This window comes from Cyrtonyx montezumae, unplaced genomic scaffold (genome assembly GCF_038088225.1).
Source record: "Cyrtonyx montezumae isolate F1298 unplaced genomic scaffold, pur_monq_1.0 scaffold_12, whole genome shotgun sequence".
Taxonomy (NCBI): Eukaryota; Metazoa; Chordata; class Aves; order Galliformes; family Odontophoridae; genus Cyrtonyx; species Cyrtonyx montezumae.
Genome location: NW_027071848.1, coordinates 15,818,801 through 15,834,970, shown reverse-complemented (window position 1 = coordinate 15,834,970; position 16,170 = coordinate 15,818,801). Strand labels below are relative to the sequence as shown.

Below are 16,170 nucleotides of genomic sequence, written 5' to 3'. Positions count from 1 at the left end.
AGGTACTTCATCAGAGTACGAAGCAACACTTCTCAGGTTATATATTCCTTTATTTTTTATGAATATCACTGCAATATATTTGTTTTAAATAAGACCATTTCCCTAGGAAATACTGAAATGTTCTCAGATTTTGGCTTATAAGCTGTTAAATATATTCTGATAACATTATATATACATTTATAACCGTGCTCTGATAAAAGCTGAATCTCACTCTCTGGAATAGTGACATCATTTCTGCTACAGTGCTTTTCAAATCCAAAGTGTGGAATGATGTGGGTCACTTTTGGACTTGGATGTAAAACCTCAGTTGAAGAACGGGAGAATACCACAGATTGACTGTAATAACAGTGATTTCCCAGAGGACTTGTGCTCAGAACACATAGTTGCTTGCTGTCAGACATCCATATGTGGAAAATATGAGAACAAAGCTGGTATTCATCCTTGAGCATTACATTTATTAGACATGATTGGTTAATAAATGGTATCTTATCCAGATATAAGAACTTTATGACAGCAACCAAAAAGTAGGCAGTGCTATACCTAGGGATGCTTCAGCTGTGAAAAGCAGAGTTTATACTTCAAATCATTTGGAAGTAAGTGCAAGCACATCCTTTTTTCTTTACAAGTGAGTCATGAATTCAATCTATTAGACTGAAAAAGGTTCAGTGCTGTTCCTTCAAACTACAGAATGAAAGGACAGTTACTGACCACAATATAATTGCATTGCTCTGTCTCCACTGCTTAGCTATAAAAAGATATGTTATAACACTTATCACTATGTCTCCAGAAAAGCAGTCTGTCTTGAAATTCGACATTTGGACTGGAAAGCTGGCAGAATGTTTAATTCAAGAAGGCCATTTGTGTCAGCATTGTTGGTGATACTGTTCTAAATCAGAATAAGAGAGACTGTGGTCTCTGTTCATATGACACCAGCAGAAATCCTGCAGTCAGTTATGGCTTCCCAGTCAGGACCTTGAAACACATAACTACATTTGAAGTTGAAGCAGTATTCTCTGTTCCCAAGGCTATATGTTGTGGAACTTCATATCACATTCATCAGTGACGTGACAGAGGGGTCAAATGCAAGTAGGGTGTGGCTGACATGCCCGAGGGATGGGATGCCATCTAGACAGACTCAGATCAGCTTGAAGAGGGTGCCCAGGAGAATCTCATAAAGTTCAATAAACTGAAGTGCAGGTCTAACACTTGGGCCGCAGCAACCCCCATTATCAATACAAGCTGGGGAATGTAAGCATGTAGTACAGCCCTGCTAAAAAAGTCCTGAGGGTACTAGTGGATGGGAAGCTGGACATGAGAAGCAATGTGCCCTCACAGTCCAGAAAGACAATTGTATCCTGGGCTGCATCCAAAACAGCATGGCCAGAAGGGTGAGGGAGTGATCCTCTGCACTGGTGAGGCCCCACCTGGACTACTGTGTCCAGATGTGGAGTCCTCAGTATGGAAGAGACACAGACCTGTTGGAGTTAGTGCGGAAAAGGGCCACAAAAATGATCTGAGGGATGGAATACCTCCCGGTGAGGACAGGCTAAGAGAGCTGGAGATTTTCAGCTTGAAGGAGAGAAGGCTCCAGAGAGATCTGAGAGTGGGCTTTCGGTTTATGAAGGGAGACAGTAAGAAGGAAGAGGGCAAACATTTTATCAGGGTCTTTTGTGATAGGACAAGGGGAGATAGTTTCCAACTAAAGGAAGGAAGATTCAGATTGGACATATGGAAGAACCAGGTTACCTTTAAGGGTTCCTTCTTACTAAAATGATTCTGTGATTCTATGAAAATAGCAGATTAATAGATGGTGAAAGTATAAAGATAGAAGTTGGGATGAGCAAATAGGTTCTATTACCTGTAACTAAGTAATCACTACCTTAATCTGGAAAAGAAGCATTTTTTCAAAATTAAAGTAGAAAAGTAATACTTAAAACTGCATTTAAAAAAATCACATTGAAAAGCCTTTCAATAGATCTTTGCCATATTTCAGTGTGGAATTCAACAGAATATTTATAAAGCATTACAGAATTCTAATTTACTGGTGAACTTGTCTCAGCTTCTTTGCAATGGAATGTATGAATTTTGTTTACACTGACATTTAATGTTGTCCTTGAAAATAACATTTTTCCAGCACCATCCTTGTAAATTGTTGTTCTCTGACTATATCTTAACTTAGTATCTACAATGCAGACAAATGTGTTTGCTTCTCGATTCTTTTAGGGACTTCTCCACAGAATTGCCATCTCTGCTCTCAGACTTGCTCCCCAGTTATGGGTGGTTGAGACCGCAATATAATTAAAGGAGACAGTCATTTTGAACTGCTTTGAGTTAGTTTCAGGGTCTGCCAGGACATCAGTGTTTGCTGCATATATTACACAGCCTTATGCTTTGTTATTTGTCACTCTTCTTTGGGTTGAGCTAACTTGATTTCTAGCACAGGTGATTAGCAGCTTTAAGGCAGGTGTTGATGCCGCCTTGTAAATATGACCAGTCATGGGTGGGGCTCCTCAGAGGTTGGTATTGGAACCTGTCCTATTTTATATCTTTTACTGATGACTTGAATGAAGGGATTGAGTGAATCCTCAGCAAGTTGGTAGGTGACACCAACTTGGGAGGAAGTGTCGATCTGCCTGGAGGTAGAAAGGTCCTTCAGAGGGATCTGGACAGAGTCGATTGCTGGGATGAGTCCAGTGGGATGAAATTCAACAAGATCAAGTGCCAGGTCCTGCACTTTGGCCACAAGAGCCCCAGGCAACTGTACAGGCTTGGGGCAGAGTGTCTGGAAGACTGTGTGGAAGAAACGGACCTGGGGGACGTTGGTTGATACTCGGCTGAAAATGAGACTTAAATGCTGTGTTCAGTTTTGAGTCCCTCACTACAAGAAAGACATTGAGGCCCTGGAGCATACCTAGAGAAGGGCAATGAAGCTGGTAAAGAGTCTGGAGTACAAGTCTTAAGGTGAACAGCTAAGGGAACTGGGGTTGTTCAGTTTGGAGAAGAGAAGGCTCTGGGGAGAGTTTATTGCTCTCTACAACAGCCTGAAAGGAGTCTGTGGCAAGGCAGAGATTGTCCTCTTCTTCCAGTGACCAGTGAAAGGACTAGAGGTAATGGCCTCAAGTTGTGCCAGAGGAGATTCAAGTTGGATATTTGGAAAAATTTATTCTCTGATAGGGTGGTCAGGTGCTGGAATCGTCTGCCCAGGGAGGTGATTGATTCACCATCCCTGGAGGTGTTAAAGAAATGTTTAGATGTTGTACTGAGGGTCATGGTTTAGTGAGGCAATATTGGTGGTAGGTGAATGGTTGGACTGGATGATTTTGGAGGTCTTTTCCAAACTTGGTGATTCTATGATTTTGTGACTCCTTGACATTATAACAATTATTAGAATAACTTCTGTAAATTATGAAAGAATTTGTATTTCCCACTATTTTAAGCCAATTGAGCACAGAACTGAATGGGATTTTAAGTAGTACAATTGACCCCTGTCAACACATAGCAACACTCGAGACCAAAATGTACTTAATGTTGACATGTTAATATCATTAAACAGATAAATTCCCAAATAAACTCATCCATGAAGTAGAACATTACAAATACTTTGAATTAATCTCAATGTTTTGTTTCAAATGGTACATCAAAACCAAGTGGGAAACGTAGGATAGTCATTGTCAAATGTAGCTTAAAACAGTGTAATTGTTTTTAAATGAAATTCAAAGAAGAGTTTGTACCTAAAAAGTAACATAGTACAATGGGTATTGAATAAAACCATTAGCTTTAAGCCTATTAAAATATTATTAATTGATAATGTGTTTCAAACAAAGTAACAACTGATATGTTTCTGTTTAAATAGAGATCTTCCTGACTATGTAATTACAAATTTCTAGGTCTGAAATGCTCGCAAATACTTTATCAAAACTGAGACAATCACAGGAAATGAAAAATTTACAACATAATGAGATCACTCCCTCAAAAATCAATGTTTACTACAATGTAGAACTCTAAATATTGGCCAATGTCTGTCACATCCAGATTCTAAATCCCATTCTGTCTTTCCTCTGCTGCCCTCCCATTTGACACTCTCAATTTGAAAATTCAGTCACCAAGATACAGACAGTGCTCTTGAAAGCTTTAATCATCTTCTGCTACTCTCTAACAGTTAACCCTATTGGAGAATCAAGATGAAAACGAGAAATGATGGCAGAAAGTAGTAAACTGCTAAGGTAAGAAAGGACAGACATAAATTATAAAGAAGTTTTCTTCATGTAATTTTTCTTTGAACCAACTTATAAAGTGAAATAAAAGATTTTCATGAACTGAATGTAGATTGAGTTGAGCTCAATAATCAACGTATTATAAATTAATTTGGGATCCTTTATATTACACAGAGTAATGCAGAAAGAAATGCTATCCCAGGATTAGGGAGTGCTAAATCATAACATATACTTTCTAGAAATTTTCTCATCTCAATTTTTTTTTTAATTATACAGTGCATATATATATATATGCCTATAAATATATGCATCTTCCTAAACATTTCTTACTCATCTGTTTCCTCAGACTGACAGAATTTTCTATAAACTTTTACTCATCATAAGCCTACGACTTACTTCAGATAAGCAACTTTTATTTCAGCACGCAGAGAAAATCACTTATGTGTTCTGAAATTGTAAAATCAAGGTATATATTAAAAATATATATTCAGTATATCAAATGGCTTTAAATATTCAGTGCTAGTAATAAGTCATCTCATATTACACTTCAAAATTGCAGACCAATGTAGGATTTTCCTGAAAAGTGTCAATTTGTCATTTAAAATAGGATTTAGCAGTAGCTCTGTACATTTTGTTAAAAATCCCTTGTTATGAAAAAAGTGAGCATATATAGCAAACATTTTCTTGCTAGACTTACTTTTCTATGTGTAAATACTTACCTTAGCTGTTTAAAAGCTTCTGCCTTCACGAGTGGTGTTTCTACAGAGTGTTCAAAAAGTGCTCCTTCAGGCCCTGGAAAGAAAAAAAGCACTCGGACTGTAAAAGTTCAACAATTACAAATAGTGACAGTGATTAATAACTACTTTGAAAGCAAAAGAAAATACAAAAATATATATTAATAATTAATGAAATAATTCTTATAGAGTTTTACTATTAGTATATTGGTTGGAACTACAGAATACGGAGTTAATGAGAAAGTACAGGTGTAAATTATTAAAATGATATATAATAAGTAGGAAGACAGACAAATATTTTACTATTTCTGACAAAGAAAATGTAAATAGGATTTTTACAGTGCAATGTCCATTAGAATTAATATAGATAATTAAACCTCCACAAAACCTTTGCAAATATTACTGACTTAAATAATTGCATTAATTTTAGATTGTAGTTCAAAAAACTGGCACATAATTTCATCAAAGACTTCCTCCTATTGTCAGTCAGCTTTGGTATATGCAAACTGGTATTAATGCATGTACAATGGTAATGACTGTGGGATCAGATTGTTTAACGTTTCAGCCCAACACAGGAAAAATGATTACCTACATGAGGGTGGCACATAAATACGTGGGATGAAGCATGTCAGCCAAAGCATTGTTAGTGTTGTGCTGCTGCAGGTAAAAGCATCTCAAAGCCAGGACATCCAGAATCCAGGTAAAGTGGGTGCAGAGTCTTGAATGGTTGTTAATTTCCTTTCTGTAAAGGGGTCCACTGTGTAGACTTATCACATGCATATCAGTACCCTCCTGAAAAGTGAGAGTCCATGGCTGTGCTCTTTCTTGGTGGTTTTAAGTTAGTGAGTAGTTGATTGTTCTCCTATCCTTGTAATCATGCTGATGAGTGTTAGCAAGGTGACAACCTTACACACTAGAGATAATGGAAAAATCCTAAGGAATTAAATAAATTTGACAGAAAATGTTTGTCATGGTTTTCTGATTTTTTGTTATCGGTATTCCACATCATAACAGTATGTAAGATGCTAGGAGTTAAAGAGTTAATGCTCCAGTTCAGTGGACTGCTGAATTTCCAGGTACCTGGTTCTCAGAAGAGAAGAACTACATACACCAGAGGACTCTGTGTTCCCATTTTCCATTCAGAGGGAAAGATAAAACTGCACACAAGTCCCGGGACTTCCTCTCTTTTTCTGGGTATTTCAGCAGTGGAGGTTCCCTAGCCATCTTGCCTTCAGCTTTAGCGTAAGGTCTTCAGTTTTTGGACACTCTCATTTTATTTGATTTATTAGCTTCAATTCCAACTATATTTTTCTATACTGTATTATTTGCATTTCAATATTTTATTTAGTAAATTAGTTTTCCTCCTCAGATTGCTTCCACTGCTTTGTTTTAGGCCCATCTCCCATCTATCTCCTTTTCCCCCTTGCACTTTCCTGGGATGTGGGTCTGTGGGTCCCCCGCCCCATTTCATCATGGAACTGGCTCATAAACTGTTGACAATGTTGATTTGGAAGGACTAAGATATTTTGAAGAGACCTGTGAAAGATTTTGACTTTTAGTTAATGTCCCAGCTAGAGGTGGCAATGAATTCAAATTTTTCTTCAATAAGCAGAGACTGTTCCAAATGTGGTACTTCTGGGAACAAATCACGATCCCTTTCTATCCTGCATTCCCACTGCATCCTACTTGACAATTCTTAACTAAGCAAGTATTTCACTGTTTTTCTCATCCATATTTCCATCATGCATTACAGTGAATGAGATGTAATTTCAATGAAATATATACTGTCACAATGCTACCTGTACTTACAAAAACCTTACTTTGTCAGTAAATTTGAATCATCTCCAGATGTGTAGTTTATTAAGAGAGACAGTCTGACCATGTCTTTCAATTTCATTTCTCAGAATTCTTTAGGTATATTAGCAGATAATGTGGCCTGGAAAGGGTGCCTTTATAGAGTAATATACTTGATTGTTGAAGACCTGCTGTTCATACTACACAGATTTGGGGGATTTCATCTCAGGCTAACTTTAGTTTCATTCTGTGGACTTAAAATATATTTGAAATTTTGATGTAGTAAAGACATTCTTAGAGCCCATTTCTCAGTTTGGTTTCATCCAAAAGGAATATACTTAATGTGCGTCCTGTCTTCTTCATGGTTGAAACCAATGGGATGTGAGAACTGTCAAAACTATCAGTTCTACTGCAAAAGTGAAGTCCTGGCTGAAACAAATGAAGATGCACATTCTGGCTCATTGATTGTGGGCTTTTTTACCTTTCCCTAGTTTTTCTCTTCCTTATTTATGCATGAATCTACAATACCAACGTTTCTATATTTTTTTCTTTCATATAATTTTGGAATATATTTCTGTATGAAACAACATAGTTTGAAATGCCCTGCTAAGCTGCTGTGGTAGAATTTGACTTTGTTTCAGTTTCTTGGTATCTAAATAGCCTTGTCATAAAGTGGAGGTGTTTGTGCAGTTTCAGGATAAAAGGTCGATTTCCAGCTTGTTTTAAGGTCTATAGGAAAGGCTGGGCATTTGATATCACTGACGGTCTGGAGAGAAAGATTTATCAACTGGCTTTTTCAGTTGTCAGGAGTAGGCCTTATCAGCTTCTTCTCAAACAGGTTGTCTGCAGTAAACACCCACCACAATGATGGCCAAGTTGATCTGCCCTGTAACCCTGAAGAATAAACTCCCAGCTTCCTCCTCATCTATCCCAAAGTAGAGCACCACGAATTCCTGCTGCTCTCACAAGAAAAAGGGCAGCTTCCCCTTGCCAGGCCGTCGTTCTTGAAAAGCCTTTATTCCAGTGAAGTATTTGAGCATCACATTTGAAAATAGGATCAACTAAACCAAAACAGCACCATATCTGTATTTTACAGCATCCCATTATGTAAGATATGATCCTCTGAAAGAGTTAGAAAGCCAGTGCATATTGGAACATCTCCATGGAATGTAATGGCATTATGCTGTTTTAATGCCATTAAATATCCAGTCTTGCAATTATATTTTCATTGATTTTCCTATTTTGTCTATGTGCAAAAAAATCCCAAATTTTAATTTAGTTCACTTGCTATAAACCATATAGTTTACATTACTATTATTATGAGGGAAGAATATGATCACTTCCATTAATATTTTGCAAAAAAATCATTAATAGATATTCACAGTAATATGAAATAACATATCTAGATATTAGAGTAATTATCAGGTACTAAAAGCTAAGTGGAGTTTAGTAGTTTAGCAAGATGAACACGTTCTATTGTCTGCTACTGCTGACATATTGTCAGGATGAAAGAACTGTATGTGTTGGAAGGGAACTCAGATCATGCAGACCAAGTCTCTGCTAAAGCAGGTTCTTACAGTAGGCTGCACAGGAAAGCATCCAGGTGGATTTTGAGCAGGAGAATCCATAGCCTCTCTGGGTTACTTGTTCAAGCACTTTGTCACAATTGATAAATAACGATGGCAAAAGGAAAAGACGTGTGTATAGCTCAACTTGTGAGTTTTATCTCCACATTACACATTGCTAGCATGGATAGACTTTGTTCTGCCTGCTTTTCATTTAATTTGTCTGTCATCTTTAGAATTCCATACAATAGCTATAGCTCATCACCAGTACTTGTAGTTTTGAAACTGATTAATTATATAATTCATGGTTATATGTATGGACATTTCTATCAGTGGTTTTGTGGGAAAACATGAGAAATTCACTTTCACTCTTTCTTGTATATTCCAATAAAAGTCAAGAAGCTGAGGTACTGTATGGAAACTACTGACTCACAGCCTAAACCACTGATCAGTCACCTGAGGTGAGCACCAAGTCAGCCACAAGGGGCACAGGTGAAGGTGATATACCTGTGTGATTGGAAGGGGTGGAGCCTGGCTCCACCTCCCAAACCCCATTTAAGGGCTGGCCACCACCAGAGAAGGATCTCTTCTTGGAGATCCCTCCTGTGTGGAGTTCACAGTGAGCCTCTATCATCCTAAAGGTGCGTCCCCTCTTTTGCCAGCTGTTTGTGTACCGTTTATATAGGCCTACTGATATATACCATCTTCCATACTGTTTTTGAGTACCATCCTTGGGGATTATTTACCCTACAGGTACCAGAGTATGAAATACTAAGGTTCCCTAGCAGATTAATTAAACATCCTCTTCTGCAATTCTTGCACCTTTTTTGTATTCAGAAAGGCACTGGTCATGACATTGTAAAATACATCAATATCTTTAAATTGCAAATGAGATGACAAGCTTGGTTGATAAAGGTAGAAGTATAGGCATAATAAACTTCTGTAGGCATTTACTTTGATGCTACATCACATTTTGATTAAGAGATTAGAGCAACACAAATCAGCCTGGAGTGCATTACATGGATTAAAATTGGCTGATGGGCCTTAAATGTAATTGCAAACAGAGAACCATGAGTGAAGGAGAGTGTTACTAGTGGGGCCAAATGTGATGTAACATTTATTCATGGATTTAGAACTAAAAAATTATGAATTCAGATGACAGAGATGCTGTATGTGTGTGTAAGAGGGAATGAGAGGGTTTATTTATATATTCTAGAGCATTCACCTCCAGGCGAAATTAAATCCTTGCCCTCCTGTGAGGAAAAATTCTTCATTAAAACAGTGTTCAAAGAAGGGCAACAAGGCTGGTGAGGGGTCTGGAGCACAGGCCTCATGGGGAGAGGCTGAAGGGAATGTTTCTCCTGGAGAAGAGGAGGCTCAGAGGAGACCTTGTTGCTCTCTATCCCTTCCTGAAGGGAGGTTGTAGTGAGCTGGGGGTTGGCCTCTTCTCTTGTTTAATTAGTGACAGGATTAGAGGGAATGGCTTCAAATTGTGCCAAGGGAGATTCAAGCTGGACATTAGGAAATACTTATTTGCTGAAAGGGTGGTCAGGCACTGGAATGGACTGCCTGGAGAGGTGGTGGAGTCACTGACCCTGGGGGTGTTCAAGGAACGTCTGGACGTTGTGTTGAGGGACATGGTTTAGTGGAAGCTATTGGTGAAAGGTGAATGGTTGGACTGGATGATATTTTAGGTCTTTTCCAACCTTGGTGATTCTATGAATGACACGCATACCAAAGAAAATCACCTCACAGTAATACTTTTTGGAAAATGGCCTAAACTGATTTATTGTACACCTTAACAACTTTATCTTTTACAATGTAAAGATAAAGCCTTAAGATATGGTATGAATATTATTAATTGGGTATTTTACAGAACATAAGAGCAAGATTTTCTTAATGAGAGAACTGAAGTCAGCAGATTTTATGAACACCTCCACCTCCCAGCACTCACATACCATCAAGCAAATTCTATCTGCCTCTTCATGGTCTAATAGAATGTTATTTTGTCACATGCTTAACCTAGCTTCTGAACAGAAGCATTTAAATTAAACACAGTTCTTTGTATCATGTTTGGATGTTAGCTATTTAAGCTGAAAACCCTCCCACATATTGTTAGTAAACCACTAAAAGTACACAGCAAATACTCAAGTGATCGTGAAGCAGTGGAAGAACAAGTAGCAGGCTGTGATAAAATATGCACCCCTGTAAAGATACTGATCATGGCCAGCTTTTCTTCAAAAACTGCTTTCTATTAATTATGTTATTCATCATCAAAACACTACCTTTTTCTACAGCCATGAAAAATAAATTACTATTTGCCTTCAATTTTACTTTTATTTCAATAGTTGAGACATTTTGAAATGACTGATGGAATGTTAATAATGCTATTTACTTGGCCCAATTTTCTTTCTTCTACAGAAATACCTTTGCACATCCTGCCTAACTTCCAGTTACCACTAACAAAGAAAGCAAGCCTCTTGTATGTATATATATATCCCAGTGCCATGTGTTGGTTCACATATCCTATGGCATTTCAAACACTGCTAGATGCTTATTTAAGTAAGCTTACTTTGATACAGTGGCAGAGTAAACAAAGTGAGCCACTGAGCTCATCCTAAAGAAGACCTCATTGTGGACTTCCACTTAAAGTGAGCTAATAAACAGAAGAGAAGCAACTTTTTGCATGGGCAGATTGTGATAGGACAAGAATTGAGTTAAACTAAAAGAAAGGACAATCACATTAGATTACTCAGAGGGTAGAGTTGCCAGCACAGGCTACCCATAGAGGTTGTGGATGCTCCATCCCTAGAGGTTGGATGGGGCCCTGGGTAGCCTGAGCTGGTAGGTGTCAGTCCTGCTCAAGGCAGGAGCTTTAAAGTGGATGGGAAGGTCTCTTCCAATCCAAGCCCTTCTATTATTCTATGAAGACAACTGCATTTCATCAGCAGAATAGGTATCTGCCAAGGTTTCCACTTCACATAGTGAGCCATATCACACTGCAGGTTGCACCGGCTGTTGATTGGGTGTCCATTTCAACAGCCTGAACGTGGACATGTTGATCTGTGGGGTAACCAAAACTCCTTCCTATTCAATATTTTTCCCATGGATTTGATCCTCTTGGAAATACGGGAGAAACATTTCTACAATTTTATTCTCCAACACGCAAAAGAAAATGACTGAACTGAAATAGCATGAGGTCAAACACATCAAACTGTTGGAAAATGACAGTTCCTGAGGTTTTGTGTTGGATTTCCTTTTCCTTAGACTTGCATTTTTTTCCTGAAATATTATAAATCACAGACATTGCCTCTCTGCTATGCTATATTTTAGTTTAAAACTGCCAGGTTTTCTTATAAATTATTACTGACCTTTTCACAATTCACATAAATCCTAGAATCATAGAATCACAGAATGGTTTGGGTTGGAAGGGAACTTTAAGATCATCCAGTTCCAGCTCCCTGCTATGGGCAGGGATACCTCCTTCTAGACCAGGTTGCTCAAAGCCCCATCCAGCGTGGCCTTGAACTCCTAAGAAGTAAAACCATACAGTTCCCCATATTGCATATAAAAAAACTGCAAAATGTTCTTTGTGTATTTTAATGTTCTTTGTGTATTTTAAACTTGATATAGTCTGTTTCTGTATAAACTTTCTAATTGATCTTACTCTCTATCAAATATGTTTCAAAAAATTATCTCGATGCACCAAGTATTACTAATTTATCCTTCATGGTAATAGTATCATTTAAATCAAATTTTAATAAATTAGTTTGAAGCATTACAGGCATGAATCTCTTCTCCCCAATATAAACTGTACACTGAAATAACCTCACTGACTTTAATGGATTTATTTTTGACTTGTACTACAGTGTGAAAAAGTCAATGTGTGTTTCTGCAATATCTACTAGAGTAAACAATTATCCTTGTAAGGTTCATATTGACAAGTCAGAATACATGTTTTAGCATAACAATTTCTATTCATGTAAAAATGATTTTACTTTGAGCAGAGATGGACCTTTTCCAAATCAGTTAACAACTATGCAGTTTTTCATATCTTTGTTAAACATGTTTTTCTATTAAAGTTTAGCATCCCTTGGGCAAACAATAATCATTTGATATGGTTTCCTGGTTAAACAAAGTTGTATTTTCAATTAGGTTAAAAAGTAAAAAAAACTTGATAAGACCCTCGGGCATAAACAAAATTTATTAACACATTTATTATAACTTAACTTCACTTTGAAACACTAATCGTGTGCTTACTATCACATCTGTGGTTTTGCACAGTGAAATAATATGAATCAATCCATTATAATTAAGACCTCAAGATTTCAGAGGATCAATAATTAGTAAAAATGACAGTTGCAATAAGGTTAAAAATATTGAAAATGTTACTGAAAGCAAGTACCATGATTATTTCAGCATTTTCTTTGGAATCTTTCAGATAAAGACAAATCACACACTAACATATCTGTCTTAATGCACCCTTACACCTAGAAAATGAAGGTTGACTTTATCAGGTCATATAAAAGGAAACAGTTTTTCGTTTGACAATTTTGACATCTTTACTTTGTAATTGAGAACTTTGGTGATTTGCAGAAACAGCCTAAAGCAAACTTGTCTTTTGACAGAAGGCATTATAAATACACTGTAAATACTATACTGTGACATATAAACTACACATAGAGATGAAATACAGTGGCTTTCACCTTGAAAGAAGAAAACATAAAAATACCAGAGTCTAAAATGTTTTAAGAAATAATACAACTGATTTTTCAAATAGAAAATGTACAAGAATTTTCAGCCTCAATTAAAAGTATGCACTGATAATAATAAACAATTTAGAAAAAAGCACATACAATTCCAATCACTAACTATGCTTTAACACAGTCTTAAATTAAAATCTATATAGACATAAACACATTCTTATATACACATTAATTTTCCCTTAATGCTTTTGATAATGTATTAAAAAAGGTTAGAATACCTTCTGATATGTAGTTCCTAATATGTTAAACCCAGAATTTTTTAACAATGGTTTATTCTAAAATGCCATTTTATTGTGTTATTCTCGTGGCTATTAGGTGGGCATTTCTTAAGTGGTTACAAACCTGTGACTCGAAGTTTATCTGTGCCAATGACAACCTCATTTTCATCCACTGTAAAAAGTGGCTTGCCATCCTTTGAGTTGATCTGAAATTGCTGGCCATGGAATTCTACCATTTTAGGACCTGCAAAACAGTAGAATAATGGAAGAATTACATCAGCTTTCTTCAACTTCCTATATAAATTGCTAACCACTCTGTGGCCATAATTTAGTGACTTATTTAACTATGTTAAAGATCATGAAGCACTCAAATAGTGGCTGAGGATGTACTGAAATTGAATATGCATATTTACATTTCCAGTCTGTTGTTCAAAACTGTGCCTGGAGTCATGCTATCAAGCTGGGTTTCAAGACGGAATTCAGGAAATCCCTCTCAAATTGGACAAGACAAACATTTGCATTATTGGTGTTGAAGCTGCTAAGATTCTTTGATCAGCATGAGTGTAGCAGCTTTTTTTTTTAACATAGAAAATAATTAACAAAGTAATCCCTTTTGATTAGGGAAGCTCAAATGCTTTAAAATCTAATACAAAGGCAGGACCCTCAGCTGCCAGTTTAGCTCTACATATCTAACACATATTACGGCTCATGTTCTTAGAGGATTTTCAAAAAGCTGAGAGTATTGGCAGTTAGATTTTGTGTGCAAGAGTCTTTATGTATCACAGGATCCTAAATCCAGTAAAACATTCTGTTCTACAGTTTTTTATTGATGTTTCTTGATACAGTTTTTTTTCTAGACGTAGGTCTTATTATTTCTCATTTTAAACAATTAGATCAAGTAAAATTTCACATCACATAAATTTGAGTATCCATTTAATAGAATCATCATGTAATTCTACATTCTGAATTTAAATTGTAGATAATTGCAGATAATGCTTCATTTCTGGAATTGCAAAAAGAGCTCAGGAAATATCTTTGTTCAGCGAAAAGGAGTTACTCACAGACGTTTTACACATACAAGAAAGCAGTTGTAGCTGAGTGAAACAAAAATGGCTTCACATTAATGCTTTACTAGAAAATTGTGGTTGTTTTATTACTTCCGTACATGTCCAGAAGCAGCAATGAGACTGCTCATTTATGTAGTGCAGGTAGATCTTTTGTTTATCCAAACAAGTAATGAACTGGCTGTTACTGTCACTGCTATTGCAATAGCTGGTTCCTCTCTTCTTCCCTGCCTTTCATCCAACACCACGATCCACTGCATAGCTTTCAGATACATAAATCTAAACCTCTCCTGTCTGAAATGATAAAAGTCAGGTGACACAAGTATGCTGAGGAGACAATGGATAAGGAGTGATTTTCTGTCTCTTTTGTTAAGATACTGTACACAGTATAGAAACAAAGGTATTATTTGGAGCCTTAATATCCTGTCTAGGAAGGAAACCCAAGAGAACAGCTTCCATGGTCCACAACTAGCTGTAGAACTAATGGAGAAAAGTTGTGCTTACCACCATGTATTCTGATCCTGCTTACCTTTGGAGCTCGTTCTAAAAATCATGCAGTAGATGAGATAGAAATGTGAATGCTAATTTTATAGGCTCTGTGGTTAGACATTTTTCTTCTCAGTATTCTAAGTCTTTTGGTAGGTCTGGCAAGCCTGAAACCATTTTTTTTCTTGTCTAAGAATATTTATTTTTTAAAAAGAATAAGGGAGTGAGGATCCTGAAGACTTACATTTTAGGCTTAAGTACTTTAGAGTAAATTCAGCAACCAAGACCTTCCACAGGCTCACTTCTAAGCTGTGAAGTTTTACAGTATGTTAAATCTTTAAAATACTAATTAGAAGCTGGCATAAATGTATCTCAATTACTCTAAAAGCCTGAAAACAATATGGAGCATTATCTCTAAAATGCAACTCAGAAATGTATGTCATTAATTTATATTTTATTGTTAATTACTTGCACATAATCACAGAAAAATTATTGATAATGATGAAGACACTGTATGTTTAGGGAGAACGTAATATACTGATTTCCTTGGTACGGAAGTAATCAGCTTTGAATAAATTGCTGGGCCTAAATAGTGGTATCTTTGCTCTTCTCAGCTTCCTTGTAGAGACAGAAGTTTTCACTGACCATAAATCACTCAGGAAAGAAAAAAATAAATTTGAAAGAACTGAAGAAGTGTGGCATGATTTGCACCAGGCCTAACTTGATCTTGTCTATGAGTACATTTATCTTATTGATTTCCTAATTTGCTGAATTTATTTCACATGCAATCTTGTCAAAAGAAGCTTTTTCATGTCTTGAAAAGAACTAAAACAGAATGAATCAAATAATTTCATTAATACACCTGCATATTACTAGAAAATAAACATTTTTTAAAATTAGATTATTATAGAGAGTAGGTTAATCCACAGAGAGATCTAACATGACTAAAGAAAGTAGCTGTAAGACACAGGAGTTGGTTTACCTATTTGAATTCAGGATACATAGACATATGCTATACAACTTTTGCTCAAATTCTTTGCCCGCATAAACTTGTCCCAAATGCTGTTTTCTCTCATCTAAACAAATCAAATAGGAACAGCCAACACAAACACGTGCTGTGTAGACCAACTTTCTCAGCCATCCTATCTATTTAATGCTAATTTCTGGCATGGTGTCCATAAAGAACATCATACTGATACAGCTGAAGAATTTATTATTTTGATTAATCTGGTCCATGTGCTCACTGATCTCAGATCCAACAGTAATTGGAACAAGGCTGAGATTCAGTCTTTCTACTCACAGCTAACTGCTCTTAACATTAAACCACAT

The 16,170-nt window shown here is 36.6% G+C and overlaps 1 protein-coding gene across 5 annotated transcripts in view; it reads right to left on the bottom strand.

Annotated features, from left to right (window-relative positions):
- Positions 1–16,170, bottom strand: part of SGCG (sarcoglycan gamma) — a 121,201-nt gene that overhangs the window by 14,574 nt on the left and 90,457 nt on the right. For all 5 annotated transcript variants that reach the window (XM_065730129.1, XM_065730127.1, XM_065730131.1 and 2 more), the window contains 2 exons: positions 13,416–13,535; positions 4,934–5,006 (listed from right to left, as the gene is read on the bottom strand). In XM_065730129.1, the coding sequence (XP_065586201.1) occupies positions 4,934–5,006; positions 13,416–13,535 (193 nt within the window). The remainder of the gene's footprint in view (positions 1–4,933; positions 5,007–13,415; positions 13,536–16,170) is intronic.